Genomic DNA, 24,526 nt, shown 5'->3' on the forward strand with positions numbered 1-24,526 from the left:
ATTTGTGTCCGAAGAAAAAACAAAAAAATCCAACAAACAAACAAAAGAGCGGTGAGCCAGGTATAGCCTGTGTTGCGTTTGTATATAATTGTGTGCGAGAGTGAATAGATTGAAATTGTGTAGACCCAATTTCTTATCGCCCATCTTCTCAATTTCATCGTCTAAAAATGATTAAGGGGTCACTTAAAGTCAAAAACACCAACGATAAAAACTCCGCCGGCGCCACCGTCGCCGTCAACGCCGGCAATGTCAAACTCCGAGCTTCCATGACTGAAGCCATCATTGTCAACGGCCCCTCTTTCAACGGCCTTGCTCTCTCTCTCGAAAAACCCGGTTCTTTCATCATCGATTACAACGTCCCCAAAAAGGTACTCCCCCTTAATTTTTGTAAATTAATAATTTTTTTCCGATCACAACATAACGACACACGGTGTATTTTTTAATCTCGATAAATGTAGAATAATGTTGAGCTGGTTTGTGTTTTGTTGTGTGATTTAGGACCTTAGATTTCAGTTTATGAACTCGGTTAAGGTTGCGGAGAAATCGATAAACTTGAATTACATTCATTTTAGAAATGATAACCGGACGATACTTGATGGGACTGTGGTGTTTGATTCGGCTAATAAGGTGTCTGTCAATCATGTGCTTGGTTCGGGAAATGCTAAGTTGAAGTATGTTTATTTGCACCGTGGATTGACTACGTTTGAGCCGAGTTATGACGTGGCTAAGGATTCGTGGGATTTTGCGGTTTCGAGAAAGGTTCACGGAGATGGTATGGTTAGGGCTTCGTATCAGACTTCGAAGAATTTGTTAGGGCTTGACTGGACTAGGACGACTAAGCAAAATGGATCTTTTAAGGTATGGTTTTGTTGTTTGTTGTTATATAGTGGTGTCTTTGATGTTAATAGTATTGATAATTAATTGTAGTGACTCGTGTCTAAGTCTGGTCTCTAATTGAGTAATTGATTGTTTGCCATTGGAAACGAATGTACACATGGAAGCTACTATATATTTGCTTCTTTAGGGTATCTTCATCGAGCTTTTCAAAGTAACTTGCAATATTCTTAATTAAAAGGGTTGTTAAAATCTTGTTTTGTTAAAAAAATTGTGATTGGTATTACCTAATGTTTATTCTCATTCATCATATTCGTCATGGTGCACACTGGGTCCACTGTATAGCCGTAATCTAAGCTGCTACTTTATTGCAGTTAGACAAAAATCACTGGTTCTAGTGATACCTTTAGTTGATCCACTTTTTTCCATCTCTGTGGAGAAAAGTATGTTCTTTTCTTCTGTGTAGTCCATACTCAATTGGTTTTGTTGTCCCTGTGCTTCGTCAACATCATGACTACAACACTAGGAACAGACTTGCTTCCTAGTAGCCCTGGTTTGAGCATATGGGGTCACTGTGTAGTCCCTGGTGTTTTGCTTCTGATTCCCAATGAACCCTAGGCAGCCCTGAAATGTGTTGACCCGGCTCAAATCTGTTTTGACCCGACAAATTTGAGATGGTTTAAATAAAAGTAAAATCACCTACTAGTAGCGGTGGATCCGTTATCACATTGCAGTAGAAGCCACAACTCAAACTAAATACTTTGATGGTTACTCTATATGACTTCTTACTTGGTCAAACCATTTCTTACAGTAGTTGCAAAGTTGGGACACTGTGGCGTGCGACAATAACGCTTGTGAAAGCCGTTATATTACTGTGGGGCAACTTTTTGTTGGTCAGAAAAAATTAGTAGCTACTGATGGAAAAATAGATTTATATATATATAATATTAAATTGTTTATCTATGTCTAGTTCTGGGAGGATTAAAATTATTTGTTTATATGTTTTATATTTGGGATTAGTACTTTAGTAGGTTATGTAATAAGCCCGATTGTTATCGAGTATTAGTCTGTTAGGTTATTTAGTTAGGGCTCGTATTCCCTGTATAAAATTGTAATCCTCACATTATAATTAGACTTAAAAAATGGAACTTTTCTTGGAAATAATACTGATTAATTATACTTAAGATATTATAATCTGTGTTTATATCATAATCCTCTTTCTACATCATGTCCTTCATCACCTATTCTTTTAACACGCTTTTTAAAATCATAAGTTCATAACCCATAAACAATTGTACAACTCAATTTAGGGTTTAATTAACACCACTGAGTACAAAATCATTGTAATTTCATAAACGTAATATAAAAATAGTGGTAAAGAAGGGAAGAAAAAAGAACAATGATGGTAACAGGAGCAAAAGGTTTGGTGTCAGCAGTTGTTAAAGCTCTTTTCAGCCAAAACAAAAAAAGAGAATAAGCATTATGTATATAGGCTAATGATCAAATAGAAACAATTTAAAGTTAAAACTACAAACCACTCACAGTCATTACACATTTTCCCACCCCCTATTTCACAACACCTTGCCTTGCCCAATGGAAACACACCCATCCACCTCCTTTCCCGATCATCTTTTCCGGCGATCTCTCATCGTAATACCTTGTCCGTCTCTCTCCTAAGAAAGCAACTTATCCCTCCCAACCTTCACCCATCTTTGGCCTAAACCTCTCTCTTGCCCTCCCCCACATTCTGCCTTTTTTCATCTGTTTTCGTACTTCCCCCTATTTTTCTTAATTAATAAATTATATCCCCTAGTTACAGTAAATCATCACTAGTTATCTCTTCGATAAGCAACTTATCCTCCAAACCTTTACCCATCTTTGGCCTAAGCCTCTCTCTTGCCCTCCCCCAGGTTCTGCCTTTTTTTTTCCGCACTTCCTCCTATTATTCTTATATAATAAATTATATCCCCTAGTTGCAGTAAATCATCACTAGTCATCTCTTCGATAAGATGTGATCATCATCTCGGTCACCCACTTCTGGTAACACTCCAACTCCACTGAAAGGGTAGGTGACCATATGTAATGAACGAAGTGCATACATTGAACTAGGTTGGTAGATAGTTGTGATTGATACTTCACTTCATCAGTAATTCACTTGCCTGCTCGAAATATATAATATTCTGTTTCCCTGGTGTCATTTTGTATGTAAATCGTTCTGCTATGGACTCTTACATCATCCAGTGCTGAATATTTGCAAGCAGTTGGGTTTTGTGGAACATTTGGAAAATGGCACAGAATTCCAGTTTATTTCTATAGCATGTTTTTGATTTAGGGCATGTTCTGTAATATGGATTTGATTTGGCGGGGAACTTTTCTAGTGTTTAATAAAGTTGTTTCACACTATACTTTCCCTGTGACGTTTGTCTTGATTTTGTGCTCTCTGTTCCTGGAATGAATCCTTGCGACATTTTTTGATCTGTGCTCTGAGCAAATATAATGTTTTACCTGCAAACTATGATTCCAGTTGCAACGTCTTATTAAAGAATAGTTCCCTCCCACAAGAAGATATATACAGTTTAATTTTTTCATACTTTAGCTTTTCTATTATTGGACAGGAGTGATCGTGGTCCCAATTGGGGGGAACCCCATAAGTTAATGGTATATCTATCTTCTGATGCACTTAGTAGTTTTAATCTGCAGTTATCTGAAAACACAGTGCTTGCTGTATCTTCATGAATCCTTGAGAAATTTCCTTTCTTTCTTGATCTAAATTTTCCTCAACCTATTCTGATTGAATGCAGTTTATTGTTTAGCAATAAGTAAATATTTAACTCCAGATTATTTCTTTTGCCAGATTTCAGCTTCCTTCACAGTGGGAGAGCAATTGAAAATCCCGAACGTAAGCGCCGAGAGTTCATGGGATTTTGAAATGTGACCGCTTATTTGTTTAGGAAATCATGAATAAGTGGATTCTTATCTGTGGGTCTCTGAGCCGTGGACCTGGTTCTTCTGCCCTTATAACAGAGCCTGTTCCTGGTGGCCATTTACTTTGTCCAGTTTATTTTGGCATATGTACCATTATAATTTCCAAAATTAAACTTGTAATTGTTATATTACAGATTCTGAAATTTTAAACACAATTATATCAGTATCATGCCCGAATAGGTGATGTATAGCAATTTAGGAAATTAATTGAATTGTTTCAATCTCCGGTTCTTGCTATTAATTGTTTTTTGGAGTATTGGTAGATTGCGAGTAACCGGAGGTTTTTAGACTATTGATAAAAAAAAGGGGTTTTTATGTGTCACACTAGAATAAACTATCTTTACTGCTCCGAGAAATCCACGTAGTTTTGAAGCATAAACAAATACACTGGACAATATGCATCAAGTGTGGAGGATTGAATTTTTTTGTAGAAGTAGACCATATTACATTTGCTATTCAATTTATTAACCTCTTGTTTTTTAATTTGTATATATCCAAATTTTCGTGTACACAAAATTAGGTAAGTACAATATGCAACACCGTTCCTGCAAAGTAATGAGACGGCTAAAAGATTTCAACGAAATAAATATAATTAATATTGAGATGATTACAAAATAATAAAAAGGAAAAAAATTAACGATAATAATTATATTTATACTGTACATAAATATTACTAATATTTAAATTCATGTTAATTTGTCACTGTCATTGTCTCGAAGTGGAGTATTTTCTCACTTTACATATAAATAAAGTATTTTTTCATATGATCCTATTGTTATCGTTGGAGAGAAATATCAGTATATCTCTCGATCAATTATTCAAAATATGATATGACTTGATTAAATAAAATCTTATCTGTCTACACAAATATAACGCTTTTAAATATATTTATTCTGTAAATTTCTCAAATAATTTGAGACAACAAATCTGGAAAACGAAAACCCAAAACCGAACGCTTCACTTGCTTGGCTTAATTGCAAATTGCATCTCTAAACTTGGGTCCAAACACACTTCGGTCAACATACTTTTATAAATTGCATTTTGCATCCTCTCGGTATTTAGTGCGCTACAATGTGCAACCTTTCCGTCAAAAGATAACGGAGCCGTTTAAAAATCAAGGGCAGTTACGGTAATTAAAAAAAATTTAAAACACTAAACCACTACTCATCAGTTAATTACAAAATTAACATCTAAATCTAATAAAACTATGCGCAAATCATAACCATCCCACCAGAACGCGCACGAACTAGTCATCGGAGCGAGCCTCCGTATTTATTTTCAGCCACAAATAATGAAAAATACAATGATGATGCAAGGAAAGGGCTTGAGATGTATATCTCATTGTTCATTGACTGATGCTCCCATGAAACTCTGTGAAGTACTGTAGACGGCTGGGTAATTTGCCGAGTTTGGAGATTCTGTTGGTTCTCCACCGAAGCCTGTAGGATCTGTATTATCAAATGTTGGTGGGCTAGGCATCGAGTCATATCCAGTTGGTGCACTAGGAGACGTAGGAGTTGGATAAATCGGTGAAGGAATTATATCAAGGTTCTAAGAATGATTTTTTCCCCATATATTTCACTATATGTCTGCTTAATTGATCTATACGCATATGATGTATTGGCTCTTGATGATCAAATATATCTTTTCTAAAGAAGAGAAGAGACTAAGCCAAAAAATTAGGGCTAATACAAACAAATTTAGGGCATATATAGAAAATTGGGGAAGAAGATTGTTGAAAATGGATTTTTCCTGTTCTACCCTTACTTAAGTAATGTTGAACACTGAGATTTAACGGATTTGGACGGAAAGGTTGTACATTGCAGCTTGCTAAATACCAAAGCGTTGCAAAATACAATTTATAAAAATATGTTAACCGAAATGCGTTTGGGTCCAAATTCAAGAATGCAATTTGCAATTAATTCAAAATATAAATAAATTTTGGCCACCAGATTGACCGAGTAAAGAAAAAGAAGGGAATTAGGGATGCCACAAATCTACAACCCAAATAGGAAACTCTAGTCAAAAAAAGACAACCCAAAATCAATTCTGGATCTGCTCACTTTCAAACCCCACTCTTTGATCCATGGCAGTCCCCCTCAAAGGCAAGTCCTTCTCTCTCTATCTCCTCTTAATCTCTTATATTCTCAATTTATCTCTAGTTTTTGCAGATACAAGTTTTGATAATTCTAATGAACCCCATGACACAATTTCTCACACACCCAGTAGCAATATAGCTGATTTAAATGTATTGAATCAACAACAAGTTCAGATTAAGAAGCTTGAAGAGGTCGTTAGGAATCTGACCCAGTTGGTTTATAAGTTAGAGTCAATAACGATTGAAACTTTTGGGGGAAAAAAAAAAGACCCTATTCATAAAAAGGTTAAAAGAAAGACAGAGGATGGTGGTTCTGTAAGTAATGTGAGAGATGGAGAGATAAGTGGAGCAGTGTCGATTACGAAGCATAGTCTTTTTTGGTCTGAGAGGTTTCAGTTTGTTTCGGCTGTGAAGCTGGATTCTAATGTTACTTGTGTTAGTGTGTTGCCGTTTAAGGATTCGGAAGGATTAAGCAAGTATGTTGTGGTTGGGAATGATGAAGGGAAGGTTTTTGTGTTCTCGAGAAATGGGAATGTGTTGCTTGAGTTTAGTACGTTGTCAGATTCACCGGTTACAGCTTTGTTGTCGTATATGTCTTCACATAATCAAAGTGTCTTGGTCACGGGGCATGAAAATGGAATTATTTTAAGGCATAGTATATCGGAGGTGTCGAGTGGTGAGGAAGGGAATTCACTTTTTATGGAGAATGACAGAAAATTTATTGTATTGGAGATCGAAGAAGAGGGGTCGCCGATTACTATCTTGGAAGTACATCATGTTGGGAGGACAAGGTACATTATATCCATTGATAATAGTGGAAAAATTAAGGTTTTTAAAGAGAACGGGTCTCTTCATGGGTTAGCAGTGCCAACAAGTAGACCACTTGTGTTTCTGAAGCAAAAGCTCTTGTTTCTTACCGAGACTGGGGCAGGATCACTGGATTTAAGGACCATGAAAATTTTGGAGTCTGGTTGTGAAGGTTTGAACTATTCTTATGTCTGGAATTTTGCATTTGATGCTACCGAAAGGTCAAAAGCATATGGTTTTACATCAGAGGGTGAATTGATCCACTTGTTGCTGTTGGGTGATTCAAAGAACTTCAAATGCAGGATCAGATCTATTAAGAAGTTAGATATGGATGAACCTCTAGCTATTCAGACTATTAAAGGTTATTTGCTTGTTTCTAACAGGGAGAAGGTATTTGTCTACAATGTTTCATCTCCACACTATGCTAGGTCTGGTGGGCCTCGGCTTTTGTTTTCTGCTGGTCTTGATGAAATAGTAGCCTCCTTTCTCAACTATCAGTTGGAGTTAGATGCAGAAAAGGATGGGGTCATCCCATTGATAGGAAGTGATCAGGAAAAACTTGTTGTTCTCAGTCTTGGAAGTGGATACGTGGGAGTCTATCGCTCAAATCTTCCAATATATCGAGGAGAATCCAGTTCCATGATATGGGGCACTCCTCTGGTAATTTTCATTGTGTTCGTATTTGGAGCATGGAAATTCTTTGCCAATAAAAAAGAAGCTTATTCCTTGTGGGGACCTGAAGATCCCTTCACTTCCACGTCGGTTACAAATGAAAATGAAGCTCCTTTAGTGTCAAATTCAGGGGAAAGATCTTTTATGGATTCTTCTTCTAGGAGTGATATAATGGATTTGCGAGGTGGTGGTCTAAGAGGCCCATCGAGAAGGTATGGCTCACCATCTCGGTATCCTGGTGGAGCAGCTAATTCATTTAGGCCCAACTCCAATGATACCAATTCCAATTCCAGACCAGCCTCTGTCGATCAAAATTATAGGCCCACAACATACTCCACTGAGACCAACTCCAGACATGCATCTGTTGATCCAAATTATAGGGCAGCATCAGAGTTGAAATTCAGACCGAAACTGGAATCTGCCGCTTACTCCTCTGACACCAACTCCATAACCTCTTCTGTTGATCCAAATTATCGAGCAGCATCAGAGTTGAAATATAGGCCAAATGTGGATTCCACAACATACTCGCATAGGAGAGAGAGCTTATATGGAAACAGTCCAGTTGGCGATGATAGCAGTTAACTTGTAAAATCATGTTCATCTTGTAAGGTACTACCAAGTTGGTCCATTTGAGATTTAATTTTCATAAAACAGCTCACTGCAATTGTAAGTTTGTAATTGAGCTTTATGATAAAAATAATGATAAATTTGTTATACATTCTAGATACTGTAAATGAAAACCAGCGCAATATAACACTAAGATTTTCTTTATGGTTTTGCATTTATTATAATGTATATATTTACTGTATGCATCATTCCCGTTATATCTTCAATTGAGCTTTCAGTAGTTCATTGTATGGCCTCTTGCTATTTCTGTTATTACAGTTATTATTATTACTATGTTTGGCATCTACTTTATACATTTACAATATGTAGAAAGCATCTTTACATGCACCAGCTCTTCCATCTGGATGAGCTTAACTAGCGATCTGTCTGGATATGTCTAATCAACCGGAGAAGCAAATCTGTTGAAGAGATATGGAAACAACTGCATTTTATGCAGTTACTAGTTCTTTATGTTTATATCATCAGAATGTTTGTGTTTGTGTTTTATAGAAAATCTCCAGTGATTCGGGGAAAGGTTCTTTGAAATTACAAAACATCACTGAATCCAGCAATGAATTGATTGACACACAGTGGTGGTTCATAATCAGAACAATGCTGTGGGTTTATCCGGAAAATATTCAAGAAAATGGCTCATAATATACAGTGTTTGCAGGAAATTCTTGAGTGCAAATGCAAAGTGTTTTTGTTTTGATCTCGGAACTGATTCTGCCAAAACAATATGCAGCTATCCTACCACTGTGTAGTGTCATATACTCATTTCTCACCCCAACAACTGTCAATCCTACTTAATTTTCGTCCCTGAGCTGCAGCAGTACTTCAGTGACCCTTGAAATGGATGAAAGCTTCAACCTTCCGTTACTTAAAATATGTTCATGCAATAGCAGGTACTATAATAGATAATTTTATGTTCAGTAAAAAAAATCTGAACTTCCTTCGGAACCTTAGTTTTACCGCAAATCAGCTGTAGTTACTCATGAGATTTTAAAAAAAAATATTAAGAAGTCAACAGTATTAGATAATGTATCGATTCCCAGTTGTCTGATTTATCAACAGAACAGAATGCAGACGATCTAAGGATTTGTTTAAGCAGTAGGTGAGTGGTCACTGGTCAGGATGAACTTTACTAGTTAAGTAAGCGGCCATATATATTTTCTACAGCTTCTTAATAGGACAATGTAAATAATTTAGTTCCTGTTAATTTTATCCGTTCGATTTTCATTTGTCCTTACCTTGAAAATTCTTTATATTTGCTTGTCATCTTATGATTCTATATATTTGACCAGTGACGTAACCAGAATCTCGAAAAATAATTGTTGAAGAATTAATAAAAAATATTTTTGTTATTAATTTATTATCTATAAAATCAATCACTAATTCAAAATTCATCAAGTTTCAAAGGTCAACATGGGAACTTGTATTAGTCTTCCCCTAGTACTCCTTTGCATATAGTTATCATCAACAACTTCTGCACCAATATCAGATTTCTTTTATTTATAGCTGCCATGATTTTCTTGGTTCTTGCCATCTTGCTGATTTTTGTGAGCTTGAAGTCTCTCTACTCGATTATATGGGTTCCATGGAGAATTCAGCAGTTCTTCAGAAAACAAGGTGTAAACGGCCCCAGCTACCGTCCATTCTATGGGAACATAGCAGAGATCATGCAAATGACTAAGGAAGCTCAATCAAAATCCATTCCCTTCACTCATGATATTGTGCACCGTGTGTGCCCAGATTATTACCAGTGGTCTGCCAAGTTTGGCAAGACTTTTTTGTGCTGGTTCGGGCTCAAGCCAAGACTGGCTTTGGCAGATCCAGAGATGATTAAAGATGTCTTGCCCAATTCAATCGATATGATTGATAGGCTTGACTACAATCCCTTGGCTAGGCTGCTCTTTGGCCAGGGACTTCCTGGCTTGACGGGTCACAAATGGACTGCTCATCGAAGGATAGCAACCCCAGCATTCAATATAGAAGAAGTGAAGGTTTGAGTTATTTGACTAGATTTAAATTGGTTGCACTAGATACAGATATATGGTTTTCTTTTGTTGTATTTGTACTTTATATCTAATAGTATTAGGAGGTACATCATAAAAGTTTATGCACCTACTTTTTTATATAGCATTTTGGTGTTAAACAGGCTTGGGTGCCAGAGATGGTGGCTAGTGTTTCAAAAATGCTAAAGATTTGGGAAGATAAAAGAGGAGAGAAGGATGAAGTGGAGATTGAAGTTTACAAAGAATTTCATAACTTGTCAGCTGAGATTTTATCAAAAACAGTTTTCGGGAGTAGTTTTGAAGAGGGGAAGCGCATATTTGAGTTGCAAGAACAACAAGTGACCCTTACGATGAAGGCTTTGCAGAGTGTCTATATTCCTGGATTCAGGTGATCCAAGATTCAGAAAAGTTGTTTAATTTTCTTATTTACAAGTCTATATCTTGGATTTCAACTTGTCTTGAATGTTGTGATTACTCATGACTGTTAAATTCAATATACTCTAATGCCTGAATATTACCAAATCACATTGCATTCAGGTTCTTGCCTACTAAAATGAACAAATTAAGGTGGAGATTAGAGAAGGAAACTCGAGATGCAATCAGGGTGATTATTGAGAGAAACAGCAAAACAACTGACAGTTCAAATAATTTAATAAGCCTATTAATGTCTGGTAGTAGTAACACGAAAGAACTTGGACCTGGGCTGGAGATTGAGGAGGTCATTGATGAGTGCAAGACATTCTATTTTGCTGGAAAAGAAACAACAGCGAATGCTGTTACTTGGGCAGTGCTCCTTCTAGCACAACATCAGGAATGGCAAAGCAAAGCCCGCGGGGAAGTTTTTCAAGTGTGCAAAGGCAATGAACTTCCAACTGAAGATAAGATGCACGAGTTCAAGATAGTAAGTTGATTCATTACTATTAGTCTCTGTGGCTTTCGAGCCTCAATAAATCATTAGTAATTGACATGACAAGCTGCAATTCAGTTTTTCAGTTTAATTATAAGTACACTAGTTAAACATGTTCAAAATGTAGTTTGTATACATCCTTAGTTTTGTTCAGTACTGGAAATCTGGAATCAGTTATAGCTAGATGCATCTTTGTGTGCTAGCGACTTCGTATATGGTAAACTATGTTGCTAGCAACTTTCGTCCATAGAGTTCTTTCTAGTAAAATAAACTATATTTATGTTGTTTCTGATGTTGACAGATTAGTATGATACTGAAAGAAACACTTAGACTCTACAATCCAGTGAATCGTTTGTTGAGACGGAGCTTAAAAGATGTTAAGATTGGCAGCTTGAACGTGCCAGCTGGAACAGAATTCTACGTGGCACTAGCAGATGTCCATCATGAAACAGAGATATGGGGACCAGATGCCAATGAGTTCAATCCTTCAAGGTTTGCAGAACCTCCAAGGCATTTGGGTTCATACTTTCCATTTGGCCTAGGATCCAAAAATTGTATTGGTCGAAATTTGGCATTGGTTGAGGCTAAAATCATCCTAGCTATGATCATTAAGCAGTTTTCCTTTGTGGTTTCACCATCATATGTTCATGCTCCAACGATGAGGCTCGCGTTGCAGCCTCAGTATGGTGCTCATATCCTTGTTAGGAGGATCAGTGATTATTAACTAATGATTATGTCCCGAACATAAATGTATACATAAGCAATCTATGTTTTCTTAAACCTTTTAGTTTCTCTTAATTTTTGTGTATGAGTTCTTCATGTAAAGACTGCAAGCCAAGTGACTAGCTCTGCACATGGAGTTCTTGAAAGACCTTTTTTTATAAATAATACCAATATAATTTATACCAGGCCACTCCATTGTTTATAGACTCTAACTCTGTTGGAATGTGAAGACTAATTAGTGTATGTTTTATAAGACCCTTATTTTCTATATTTAAAGATTATTATTTGGATTTAATAAATTGATATTTTTTTAATTTAATAATCATATTTTAGTCTAACTAATCCAAAAAAATTGATAATAATACCGTATTATCAAAATCAAAAGGCTAATTGAACCTCAATATAAAATTCTGGATAATTTGCATAAAAAATTTCCTAAAAGAATGTTCTATAAACAAGTTTTCATAGGTTTGACTATTTATTAATAATATTGAAGCACAAATATTATATTTTAGATAAAATATTATAATATTACAAAAAAGTAATTATAATATTAAATCCAACTTTCCTAAAAAAGATATTCAATTCTGTGGTAGAAACGTTAATATCTAGAATTTACTATAAAACGAAATATAAATGACAAAACGCCTTCCTATAATCGGCAAGTGATAAAGAATACAAAATTCCCCAATTTGACTTGTGTGTATCTTCATCCTTTATTTTGTAATTATTAGGGTTTGCTCTGAGCTCTTCCCTTTTTAATTCAACATAATTATCAGAGCTTTTGTATTTCAACATTTCATAGTTATGAAATTGAGTATCATGCGATACTAACGTTTGCATCACTTTACCAGAACACCATAATTCGATTCTTGTTATAAAGGTATGATTTTTATGTCACTCTTTACTGTAATTGACTCATATCTTGATATTTATTTCTTTTTTTACTGTTTTGTTAATCATTCTTGTTATCAGTCTTGTTTACTGATGATATATACATGTATGTATGTTTTTGCATATAGTAAGGTTATGTATAGGTAATCTTTAACAAGCGCTGCTCAAATTCACGTAATTAGTCAGTTAGCTTACTGAATAGATGTGTGTCTCACGTATGAATTCGATAATATGTAGCTTCTTATAAATTATACAGCGACTCGGATATCAATTTGTAACAATATGTTTAGTAGATATATGATCAATTTATTTGTTGAAGATATATGGGAGAAATACCTTATCTATAAGCTCTACTCTACAATTCTGAATCCAATGGAAATAGTTGTATGATGATATTTTGGCATTATCTCGACATACACGTGGTTAGATCATCAGAAATTGTGACTCGGCATACTTATAGGCCGCACTAATAGAGAAGTTCTGTGTAGTGACCTTTAGAGACTCTTTTGTATATCAATAAGTTTCCCACTTTCGGAGATAAGTTAGTGTAGCTATTAATGTTAGTCCACACACTGATTATGCATTAGAGCATAAGGTTACGATTAATAATTATTTTGATTATTCCCTTTTTGTACTAGTTGACTAAATAAGCACTTATGTTTTGGCGCTTTGTTCAGCCTTGTACTTTTATAAATGGATGGTAGGAGCGGAGTATCTTTTCCTCGCTCCATATATGTTGCTGTTATCTATGAAGACTCCGATGTTATATCCATGCTATGTAAATGTACTTAGTTTTTTTCGCATGAAATATTGCATTTCTTCAAATACTATATAAGTTTCTTTGTTTCAGTGCTGAACTTTAATGTCACTGAATGATAATGATATGTCTTCTAAATATTCGTCACTTTGGTCCAGTTATTTAATACATTGTAACTAGAGTTGATAATTCTGATGTGGAGAAACTGTCTCCTTGCCTTTCTTACTAAAAATAGCTAAATGAAATTTAAGAAACGAAAAACGCTCGGTCAAACTTTAACAAACTGACGTTTGAGATCAGCCATTATGTGTTGAAGAAACTAAAAGGACATGAAGCAGGGGCAGAGGTATTGTGTGCCGAGGTACAGGCATGCACGTCATGTTTATTTTTATAAATAATGTCATGACAAATATTTAATTTCTTGCCTATGAATGTCCTGTTGCCTTTACTCTTTTAGTATTTAAAAAATGAAGAGAAGTATTTTCAGGGAAATAGGTTTCCTGTCGATAAGTACAATTTGGCTCACACTTTACTTTAACAGTATTGAAAATGGTGCTTTGTGATTTTTCACGGCTTCACCACCGCTAACAAGTTCTTACTTAGTGGTCTAATTTGAAGATTTACCTTCAACTTTCTACAACTGCAATTGTATATTTTGTTAACTTATTCTTCTTTCAAGTTTAAACCAGTGAACAGGGTTTCAGTTTGCTCATCTGTTGTGTGCCTTTTTGTATTTGCATTTCAGCATTCTACCTACCTTCATTTCGAGGCAAGCGGAGGTTCTTACTTTCTTGCTTGTACATAGATGTACTCCGAATCATGATATTATCCGTCAGATACTGTGTAAGCAGTTTTCTTTTCTCGGATACATCAGTGCAACTGACAGATCTTTGTGTAAGAGGCTAAGATGCCATTTACTTACCTATCTACACTGAGGGGTGCCATCAGGCAAGAAGTCAAAAAATTATTTGTCGGGCGAGAAGTTGGTATCCAGGATTCTGTTGAATTCCGTATAGCCCTAGGAAACTTTTTTGGCAACTCTAGGCTGTTGCATTCTGTACCGAACCCATGTCTTCCTAACCTTAATGTGGTTTTAGAGCCTAGTCTTGTTGCTGCACAATCAAGTGTACATTTAGTGAACCGAAGAAAAAATATTTCTTTAGTTGGAGCAATTTCTCGTACATTTTCTATTCCATCTATTTCTGGGCCCTCACTCCAGGTCTGTGGGTATCACGCAGATTGCCTGCTTATTGAGCCTAGTCAGTTGTCACTTGACAGTCACTTGCAGAAGACATCTATGGCCATTAGTAGTTCCATAGCTTTGCTTGCTGATTGTTCAGTAAATAGCATAACATCTCGGCAGGGGCATCTTCTACGGAAAACAAGTAATGCAGATACCACTTATCGCATTATATGTTTTGACAGTTGTAGAAAAGCTTGCATGAAACTGAAAAATAAAGAACCAAGTAATAGTTCTTTATATGGACTCTTATCATATCATGTGATAAAGAGGAGTGGGAATTCCTATCCAGCATTGGGGTTTGGCATGAGAAGTTTCCACATATCAGCACCTACTTTATTCTCTGCAGGGACTGCTCCTGACGTGTCCGTTGAAAACTCTGATCGTTTAGAGCAGACCACTAGTTCTGCTGATTCTTCTGAAAAGTATGAACCTCTCTTTGCTTGTCCTTTTTCTTGCATTTATTCTTCTTAAATCATGTGTATTGTGTATCAAGATTATGATATATAGTAGATGATTCCGACTAGCGGGATCCGTTCACTGTTACTGATGTGGCTAATCATGTGATGAAGATATAGAACAAATAATAAATACTGACAGGTCAGGGGAGTAGATTTAATTAAATGAACTTCCTACCATTTTTAAGATTTTTTATTTGCACAGAACACTTTTAATGTAACTTGTTATTGGCTATAGGAAAGCTACAGCGGGCAGATCATTGAAGCTGAATTCAGGGTCATGTTATCTTCCCCATCCTGATAAAGAAGAAACTGGTGGGGAAGATGCTCACTTTATATGCTCCGATGAACAAGCAATTGGTGTCGCAGATGGTGTTGGTGGCTGGGCTGATCTTGGTGTTAATGCAGGGCTTTATGCAAGAGAACTTATGTCACATTCAGTTGCCGCAATTCATGATGAACCTAAGGGTTCCATTGACCCATCTCGGGTGCTGGAGAAAGCATACTCAAGCACTAAAGCCAGAGGGTCTTCTACTGCTTGCATCATTGCTCTCACAGAACAGGTAATACCATTGCTAGTATCATGATTTAGTTTTTTATCTAATAATATGAACAAAATAGAAATCAACTTTGAAGGCATAAGCTTTGATTATTACAACATAATAATTGCTTATATAGCCTACATTTAAAGAATAAAAAAGGAAACACTCCTAATAAGTAAACCAATAAGATTGACGGACAAGGCAAAGTATTTTCAAAAACCATGATTTTAATTTCCTAATCTACTCGATTGCCTCAATTAATCAAGATAATATGGAACTCTCCCTAGTTATCAAATGATACCTATTTATCTAAGATAATATAAGATAAGATTGATGGGCAAGGCTAAGTATTTTCAAAAACCATGATTTTATTCCTAATTTACTCAAGTGCCTCAATTAATCAAGATAATGCGGAACTCTCCCTAGTTATCAAATGATGCCTATTTATCTAATATTATGTAAATGTTAACAATGATTAAATAGTTAACACTATCTCAAAAGTTATATTCTAAGTTGTTTAGGTCTTCTGGTTTAGTTTATTATAGGACATAGTATTATGTATTAACCAATCTAGCAACTGATGGAGTACATAGTCAGTCATTAAGCGATCATAAGTTATATACTAAGTTGTTTAGGACTTTTTATTTAGTTTATTATAGGACATAGTATTAAGTATTAACCAATCTAGCAACTGATTGAGTACATAGTCAGTCATTAAGCGTATCGTTGGAGTTATTTTCGTTTGGTGATATTCTTTGCATTGTTCTAGAATTAAGATTTATACTCTCTCAATTAAAGAAGCTAATTTATTTGAAGAGTGCATAGTTATTCCAAATACATGGGAAGTGTTTAAAAGAAAAATTACAATATGTTATATATAATCTTGAATTAGGTTATTGTGTTATTTTAATCTTCTCTCTAAACTCATCGGGATGGTTTCTGGTCCGCTTTAAACTATAGGATGGATTTGTATTTCTTTCGTGGTTGTGATTGTGCATCTTTCAAATGAATGTTGAAGCTTATTCTACTAGTTTGAGCAATTGAAAATGATATCCTCCCGTTAAAGTTGGAGTTGTGTTTATATGCAGGGTGTCCATGCCATTAATTTAGGTGATAGTGGTTTTATGGTTACAAGAGAGGGGTGCACCATTTTCCGGTCAACTGCGCAACAACATGATTTTAATTTTACGTATCAACTGGAGAATGGCAGTGATGGTGATTTGCCTAGCTCTGGTGAGGTTAGTTGATGCAACTCCAGTTTGTTATACCCTCTTTATTACTCGAACTCGAGTCTGAAGCCTGAAAGGAGTCCGTCATTTTTATAAGGACTTCATACCTTTGTTCACTTGATAACTATCAAATAGTATTATGAATCAACGTGAGTTAACTATATTGTGCAGGTGTCAACATTCCCTGTTGCTGCAGGAGATGTCATAGTTGCAGGTACAGATGGGCTATTTGATAATTTGTACAATAATGATATTACCTCTGTGGTTGTTCATGCCGTGAGAGCTGGTTTAGCTCCTCAAGTGACAGCTCAGAAGATAGCGGCATTGGCACGCCAAAGAGCAGAGGATAAGAACCGACAGACGCCATTTTCCACTGCAGCGCAAGAAGCTGGATTCCGCTACCATGGTGGAAAGCTCGACGACATCACTGTCGTTGTTTCATATATAACGAATGCTGATGCTGCCTAGCATCTTTTGCTCTCTCCCTTCCTGAGGAATCATTTCAAGCTTGACTTTCCAGAAATGAGTTCTGTATGTTTAGCCTAAATAAACTCTAGTCGGTTATTATTTTGATTGAATATGTATGATAACTTGTTTTATCAGGGTTACTTTTCTTGACTGAAAGATAAAGAATAGCTACTAAAGGGTATTAAATTTTTGTACAGTTTCTCGAAGTTATATATGTATATATGGTGGATAAGCAGTTTCAATAAATTATTCTTCATATGCAGCAGACTGGTAGAGTGATATTTCATTCTCGGAGTACCAAGGTTAGTGCACTGTTGAGTAGTCTGAATTGTTAAAATGCAAGTCGGTAAAAATTATCTACGCGAATGTTTTCTATAAGTTGATTACTAATTAACTGTCAGAGTATGTGTATCGATTTTTATCTTTTCTTCTTCTGGTGGATGATTGTGTATTCAAGCATTTCAATTTTACGACTGATTAGTGCGGAACTGCGGCAGATGAATGCATCATTTGCCTTTAAAGTTTTAAACACAAAAAACAAAAAAAAAACAAAAATACTCCCTCTGCCCCTCATTTATTTACGTTACTTTTCGGCATGTTTTTCCATACTCGTTTAAAGTATAGTTCCATAATATATTTTTTTTAAAAAAAATTCATTTAAATTTTTATTCAAAAAAAAAAAAATTTAGAAAAAAGTTATACAACTATACTTTATAGGAGACTCAAAATGCGTGCAAACAGTGAACGTAAACACCATGGGACGGAGGGAGTACTTTTATGTTTCTTTAAGTTTATTTACGTGTACGGATGATAAAAAGTAATTATTCTGTTCTTTGTTTATTATTTATATAATATATTAATACGGAAAAGCAATTATTCGGTACAGGTGTTTACCGGTGTCCGGTAGTAGTACTCCCTCCGTTTCTTTATTCTTTTCCTATTTGGGATGTCGGTACTGTTCATAACATGAGACAAATTACTAATTTACATCTAATCTATAAAACTAAATATAGTCATGAGTGATCTTGTTAGATTCGTATTCACGAGTACTTTAATACGGTGAAAGATATTAACGATCAAAAGTGTGTGTTGGCAAACGTGAAAAGTACAAACAAGAAAAGTATTTAGAGACGGAGGGAGTATGTAATATGTATTAGAACGACAAGTCATGAGTTCGCTAAGGACGACCGACCACATGTAGAAATTTCAAATCATGTGTTTCTTTCTTTTCTCTTAATTACTTTAAAAGAAAGTTAATATATAAATTTAACTTTCATAATTGGGAAAAAATAAAAGACAATAAGTAACATTAAGTATGCCATTATGCATACGGAATATTGTTTAAGATTTATTTTTTTGACAATGCAGGCTTTTATGCCTTTCAACTTAGTATCTGTTCTAATAATCCTCGGGGTGAGCCAGATTGTTGTTTTATTTAAATCAGTATGCTAAACAATGCATTAAACATCCACTTATTCTAGACGGAGTTGAAATTCGAAACGCTTCGATTTTGTATTAAACGGGTGATTAAATATTTTTGAAAATTAAGCGCCGTCTAGGCAAAATCGGGATGTAATACTAAACGGGTGATCAAGCATTTTTGAAAATTAAGCAAACTATTAAACAGATTAAGCGATCATTAAGCGGATTAAGTGATCATTAAACGAAATAAGCTGTCAAAATAATGTTGACTTGTTAATTTTTTTATAATAATTGAAAATTAAAAATTATATATTTTCTTAAGAATATTATAAATTTAAATTTTTACCACATCACAATTTTAAATTTAAATATATTAATATTATAATTAAATATTTAAATATATATTATTAATCTATTTACTTAGAAACGGTTACTATTTGCATTTTCCACGAGACTTATTTAAAACAAGAATACGATCACACCTTGGTTTTTCTAAATATATAATAAATAAATTATTTTTAATAATTTTATATATTATATTAAATAATAATTCCAACCATTATCTCTATTTTGTATTCTTTATTATCATTATAATATTAATTGAATACAAATTTTATTAGTGTGAGATAATGTAAAAAGGCAGGAAAAAGTGTAAAAATTACGAGAAATAGATAAATTATCATTAAAATAAAATAAAGAATGGCCGACCATTTTTATTTAGCATTTTAAACAGTGTTTCAATGATTTCTAAATATAGAAAAAATAATTAAAAAAATAAGAAAATGTAGGAAGAATGTGCAAAAGACGGAGGTTGAATATTTAGTAGAGTCCATGCATTCAAAACTTTACCATAAAAATCCAATAATCCAACATCAATTTAACAATCAGTTCCTCGAACTAAAGATCTCATCTTCACTCATAGTCATAGCTAACTTTCATCATCCTCACTCATATAAAAATATTTATTTCATTATTTTCATTAGATTCATTTCTCTTTTCGAAATCATCTCGAACCAGATATCTGTACTCATGATAGATATCTTGGAATATGACAATATAAAATGATACCCTAATTATTGTAAACATTAATTTTAAAGCACAGACTTGGTAGAAATCTTTTGAAAAATAATTGAACCCTGCATTTAAATAATATAAAAGAGAAACAGGACAGGTAACAGAGTACTGGAGATAGAAGGTGGTGGGGGACTAATGTCAGTTCTGCCTTTAATTGCTTCCACAAATTGAACACCCCCTCTTTTTCTCTCCTCTATCTTTATTTTTCTTGCCTCAAAATTAAATCCCTGATTCAATATAAATGTATTAGCTTTTCTTTTAACAAGAATTGATATTGGCCTATTTATTATACCAAGAATGAAGAATCACACACACACACCTAGCCCATAGGCTAATATACCTACACAGTTTTGTTTTGTTTTACCAGGTGATTCTTTTCTTTTCTCCTTTTAGTAAGGTGGGTTTGCTGCATTTTCTTTTCAGACCAGGATTTTCATTTTGGGCCATGCTTAAATCTCTTCTACTCTGTAAGTGATCACTTTCTGCTTGTTTTTCACTACTTTTTGTCTTGTGGGTGTTTCTCAAATGTTGTTTTATGTTTGTTTTCTTGATTTCTTCATTGGGTTTTGTTTCTTTGTTGTCTTATTTGCCTGATCTATTATTAAAGCTTGTCCTTTTATTTGTGTATATTTATCTGTTTCAATTTCCAATTTTTGGGTTCTGGCACAAAATGGAAGTTCAAGATTTATCATTCAGATCTGAAATGCTTATGCATGCATTTTCGGTTTCTGATGCTCACTCTCAGTTCTTGATTATCCTCATCAGTTGTTTCATTCAGTTTACTGTTAAAGTTTAGCAAATTGAATGCTTTAGTAGACTCTTAGCTTGGAAGGTTTTGGTCAATTTCATGGTGGTTGAGACTTTCCATCACTGTCATTTTCATTTTGCTAAGTTTATCATTGTCCTACGATTAGTTATAATATTGGAGTTGTTCGTCTGGCATGTGCAAATTACAGATCTGTGAGTAGCATACATCTCTGCTATGTATCGGACACTTGAGTGAGTTGCACATAATAAAAATAAAGTTCGAAATATTTGAAATCCAAGTGATCCTCACAAGTAACGAAATTTGTTGTTTACTCTTCGTTACAATTGGTGGATGGCATTTTCAATGGAATTTGAACTGCAAGTTTCTTATCATAAAAAGATTCTCCTACTGCAGTGTTACAGAATTCAATGAATTTACAGTTTACATCCCGCTTTGTTAGTAGGTTGAGTAATTATGTAGCTACTTATTCTACTTTCAGGGCTCATTAGTTTATTAATATAAACAAGCAAGCATATAGAAATCACTAGTTGTATCAATTATCATGGACTTCAACTCATGCCATCTCTTAATTTCTCCAGAATCTGAGATTAGTTTATAGTTTGAGTTGAACATGTGCTAGCCCTTGATCTCGGGAGCCATCTATATATTTTTATTTTCTTGTGTATTATTTTATACTAACACTGTATGATATACCTCTTTTCAAAAAGAAAAAACTGTATGATATACCTGCCACTTTTCAAGGTCAACAGACTTTAATTAATTGCACTAAATGGTTGGTACTTATTACTAACAGTTAGAGCAGTAAAATGTAGTATTTTAAACTATTGCTTCTCCTACATCATTTATCTGTATCATTTCTTTATTATCCTTCTCTAATCTTGACTACAAGATCGTATGAAATTTTGTTGTTCGTATTCTGCACCGATGTAATTTTGACAAAAAAAATATGACGAGTTATATGTCTTGTTCTATTGGTCTGGTGTGGTGTTAGATGACTACTTAAAGTCTTACAATTTTGCTGGTCTTCTATTCTATAAAACCCACAATGAAGTGGCTTTTGCTTGGATGCTCCCTAGTTTTACTGCATATATCCCCCTGAACAATTATTATTGTTGACTTGAAACTGAGAATGTTAATCTCATCCTTGTATGTATACTTCTAATGGGACAGAATGCAACTGGCTATGGTTTGACTAATTCTTGGTCATCACTGAAGCACCATGAAATTTGGAGTAAAGAAGGGATCCTGGAAGGCTATAGTACCACTTCGCTTGAAAGGGAAGTCCGTCGCACGTTTTGGTCTATTTCCCAAACCAAAGTCGGCCGATCATTGTTCTGGAAGTACACCAGTTTATCTCAATGTATATGACTTGACGCCTATGAATGGCTATGCATATTGGGCTGGTTTTGGTATCTTTCATTCTGGTGTGGAAGGTATAGTTGTTAATCACGTCATCCATTAAATGTTTGGTAAATCGTCTATATAAATATTATGGAGACCTGTCACATACCTTGCTTTTATCAATATGTTAAAGATCATTTTTTTTTGACAAATATGGCTTATAGCCTTACAAGTAAGTATCTGTTCAAATAATTCTCGGAGTGAGCCAGGGTCGAACCCAGGACCTGGGACGACAGAGGATAAGCTCTTAACCACTTGAGCTATTAGTTGAGTCCTAATTGTACAATTCTGATCCAAATCATATTGTTATGACTACCACAGGCAGTGAATTTAAATTACATATATAACACATTATTACGAGTATCTGATTGAGTTTCTACAGTTATTGGGTTTCGTCATCCAAGTTTAGTAAGGCAAGAAATGAGTAGAATAGTAGCGTCATGGTGTTCTCTGGTATCATTTATAAACATAAATAATGATGTGTTTCTTATCTGAGACTATATTGAGTATTGATTCGAATATACAGTATGTATTGATTCGAATATATGTTATCAATGTATTTAATATCTCCAGTAGTTCGAGTAATAGAGCTGAACACCACACTTTCTTATCTACTCTCTTTCTTATCAAGCTTCACTTTTTCTTACAATTCCTTGTATAATTCATGAATAAATTCTAGTAGTCATCGAAGTGTTCTTCTTTATCTACAATCTTAGTTACGGTGATGATAACATCTAGAAAAAGCTAAAAATTTCTTATGTGATTTGGAAGGGTGGGTCATTACTATTGAACTCAAGGTAAATGCTTTTTTTTTTTTTTTTTGTCACAGAACTCAAGGTAAATGCTTGTTTGACATATTTACATGCCCTTGTATTCTTTATTGTTCTTTGAAGGCAAAGACTTGGTTCTACAATATTTACAAAACCTAGAGTTCCATATATAGTAGTGGCCACTAGCTCACTATCAATTGCTGATTACTTTGGGCATGCATTTGAATATTTGTTATGCCTATATCATGTATTTCCTTTTGCAGTCTCTGATTGATTTTACTTGTATTTTGACAGTTCATGGTGTTGAATATGCATTTGGTGCTCATGACTATCCGACCAGTGGTGTGTTTGAGGTTGAGCCCCGACAATGCCCAGGTTTCAAGTTTAGGAAGTCAATTTATATTGGGACTACATGTATGGATCCTGACCAGGTAAGGGAATTTATGGAGCATCACGCAGCAAGCTATAATGGCGATACTTATCACTTAATTGCCAAGAACTGCAATCATTTTTGCAAAGATATCTGCTACAAATTGACTGGGAAGCATATTCCGAAATGGGTGAATCGACTTGCAAAAATAGGTATATTTAGTCTCACCTTATTGGCATCATATATATCAGGGCATCTAGGAGAAAAGAATCTTCCTCATGACCTTTTATAGCTTGCAACTTTTAGGCACACTCTACAGCATTGTCTTAAGTGTCTATTTGATCTCGGTTTGCTTAGAGCTAGTCAAATATAGCCTTGGAAACTGCTGCTCAGAATGCTTTAATAATATTCATAATTTAACTTTGCACTTTGCTTCCTTTTTACCTTTTGTTTTAGGTTCGATCTTCAATTTTGTACTACCTGAAGCCCTTAAAATTTCTGCGGTGGAACATGACCCCAATTACCAAGAATATGATAGTGACAAGAGGAGGCTAAGAAGTAGCTTCAGTAACTGCCTCTCTTCAATCTCAACAAGGCAGAAACAGTTATCTTCATCTTCGTTGTTTATACAGTCTCCATTAAAAGGCTGCTTACCAACATGGGAATTAAGTCGATCGAAGAAAATATGCTGAATGGATGGGAAAGATTATATATTAGCAAGAGAAAGTGTCTCTTGAACTTGTGTTAGATAAGAGCTAGCTTCATGACCAAATGTTTTGATTGAATATTCATCAGCCTGTTCAATAGAAGGAATATTTGTAAATTGTACATTTATTATGCAGGCATTGGAAAGGTGCAGTTCACCACCAGCCACAGCCAGTGTCTTCTTTGCTTTGCTCTTATGGGACAGCGTTTTCGTTTTGCATGTAGTTTCTTTCCACATGTTTGTCTCTTATTATGGTCAAGGAAGAACAATTGACCATAACATAAACAAAAAAAAAAGTTCGCAATTATGTAGTTAGTAACTTACAACTAAATTGCACAAAATATGGTCATTAATCATGCCATGTCAAACTTAACAGAGAAAAATTAACAAAAATCATGCTACGTCAATGTGGTCGATTATTATAGTTGATTTAAGATATAAAAAACACAGTTAGTCAAGACTTACTTATATCAATAAATCCAATTATAAAAAAAATGAAATGCCTAATCCTTGCAAAGCATGTGGATTATAACTGTATTTTATATGGTTTGGAACAAAAATCTGTGATTATTAGAACAATTATTGTAAAATTAGTTGAACAACTTTTTTGCTTTATGAGAGCCTCTTAATGTGACTTAAAATGATAAGTTTGGATAATTTTGACTTATTAATGTCTTATGAATTATTAAAAATATAATAATAATACTAAAATGTTTTTTAGATAATCTATCACTTATAATTAATTTTTATTAAAAAAATTAAGTCACTAAAATTATAAC

General features: G+C 34.6%; 5 protein-coding genes across 5 annotated transcripts; all 5 read left to right on the top strand.

Annotated features, from left to right (window-relative positions):
- The first annotated feature begins 76 nt into the window (after positions 1-76).
- LOC108224970 (outer envelope pore protein 24, chloroplastic) lies at positions 77-3,982 on the top strand. Its single transcript, XM_017399744.2, has 3 exons — positions 77-368; positions 499-858; positions 3,689-3,982. The coding sequence occupies exons 1-3, from the start codon at positions 168-170 to the stop codon at positions 3,767-3,769; spliced, it is 642 nt and encodes a 213-aa protein (XP_017255233.1). The 5' UTR covers positions 77-167; the 3' UTR covers positions 3,770-3,982.
- Positions 3,983-5,775: 1,793 nt separating this feature from the next.
- Positions 5,776-8,167, top strand: LOC108192884 (uncharacterized membrane protein At1g75140). Its single transcript, XM_017359406.2, has one exon. The coding sequence runs from the start codon at positions 5,906-5,908 to the stop codon at positions 7,976-7,978; it is 2,073 nt and encodes a 690-aa protein (XP_017214895.1). The 5' UTR covers positions 5,776-5,905; the 3' UTR covers positions 7,979-8,167.
- Positions 8,168-9,400: 1,233 nt separating this feature from the next.
- LOC108224788 (cytochrome P450 734A1-like) lies at positions 9,401-11,837 on the top strand. Its single transcript, XM_017399509.2, has 4 exons — positions 9,401-10,005; positions 10,161-10,405; positions 10,555-10,918; positions 11,226-11,837. Exons 1-4 carry the CDS (start codon positions 9,526-9,528, stop codon positions 11,646-11,648), a joined length of 1,512 nt encoding a protein of 503 aa, XP_017254998.1. The 5' UTR covers positions 9,401-9,525; the 3' UTR covers positions 11,649-11,837.
- A 464-nt stretch (positions 11,838-12,301) lies between these two features.
- On the top strand, positions 12,302-17,497 carry LOC108192952 (probable protein phosphatase 2C 55). The gene is made up of 5 exons (XM_017359499.2): positions 12,302-12,530; positions 14,044-14,963; positions 15,235-15,559; positions 16,627-16,776; positions 16,939-17,497. The coding sequence occupies exons 2-5, from the start codon at positions 14,206-14,208 to the stop codon at positions 17,233-17,235; spliced, it is 1,530 nt and encodes a 509-aa protein (XP_017214988.1). The 5' UTR covers positions 12,302-12,530; positions 14,044-14,205; the 3' UTR covers positions 17,236-17,497.
- A 2,341-nt stretch (positions 17,498-19,838) lies between these two features.
- Positions 19,839-23,914, top strand: LOC108227653 (deSI-like protein At4g17486). Its single transcript, XM_017402926.2, has 4 exons — positions 19,839-20,198; positions 21,671-21,933; positions 22,966-23,253; positions 23,498-23,914. Exons 2-4 carry the CDS (start codon positions 21,720-21,722, stop codon positions 23,731-23,733), a joined length of 738 nt encoding a protein of 245 aa, XP_017258415.1. The 5' UTR covers positions 19,839-20,198; positions 21,671-21,719; the 3' UTR covers positions 23,734-23,914.
- Positions 23,915-24,526: the final 612 nt, after the last annotated feature.

The sequence above is a fragment of the Daucus carota genome, chromosome 6 (assembly GCF_001625215.2).
Source record: "Daucus carota subsp. sativus chromosome 6, DH1 v3.0, whole genome shotgun sequence".
NCBI lineage: Eukaryota > Viridiplantae > Streptophyta > Magnoliopsida > Apiales > Apiaceae > Daucus > Daucus carota.

Coding starts and splice junctions, on each gene's coding strand:
- LOC108224788 (XM_017399509.2), top strand. CDS start 9,526: ATGATTTTCTTGGTTCTTGCCATCTTGCTGATTTTTGTGAGCTTGAAG. Junction 10,406..10,554: donor GTCTATATTCCTGGATTCAG/GTGATCCAAGAT, acceptor CATTGCATTCAG/GTTCTTGCCTACTAAAATGA. Junction 10,919..11,225: donor AGATGCACGAGTTCAAGATA/GTAAGTTGATTC, acceptor TGATGTTGACAG/ATTAGTATGATACTGAAAGA.
- LOC108227653 (XM_017402926.2), top strand. CDS start 21,720: ATGAAATTTGGAGTAAAGAAGGGATCCTGGAAGGCTATAGTACCACTT. Junction 21,934..22,965: donor CTTTCATTCTGGTGTGGAAG/GTATAGTTGTTA, acceptor GTATTTTGACAG/TTCATGGTGTTGAATATGCA. Junction 23,254..23,497: donor GAATCGACTTGCAAAAATAG/GTATATTTAGTC, acceptor CTTTTGTTTTAG/GTTCGATCTTCAATTTTGTA.
- LOC108192884 (XM_017359406.2), top strand. CDS start 5,906: ATGGCAGTCCCCCTCAAAGGCAAGTCCTTCTCTCTCTATCTCCTCTTA.
- LOC108192952 (XM_017359499.2), top strand. CDS start 14,206: ATGCCATTTACTTACCTATCTACACTGAGGGGTGCCATCAGGCAAGAA. Junction 14,964..15,234: donor TCTGCTGATTCTTCTGAAAA/GTATGAACCTCT, acceptor TATTGGCTATAG/GAAAGCTACAGCGGGCAGAT. Junction 15,560..16,626: donor TCATTGCTCTCACAGAACAG/GTAATACCATTG, acceptor GTTTATATGCAG/GGTGTCCATGCCATTAATTT.
- LOC108224970 (XM_017399744.2), top strand. CDS start 168: ATGATTAAGGGGTCACTTAAAGTCAAAAACACCAACGATAAAAACTCC. Junction 369..498: donor ATTACAACGTCCCCAAAAAG/GTACTCCCCCTT, acceptor TGTGTGATTTAG/GACCTTAGATTTCAGTTTAT. Junction 859..3,688: donor AGCAAAATGGATCTTTTAAG/GTATGGTTTTGT, acceptor TTCTTTTGCCAG/ATTTCAGCTTCCTTCACAGT.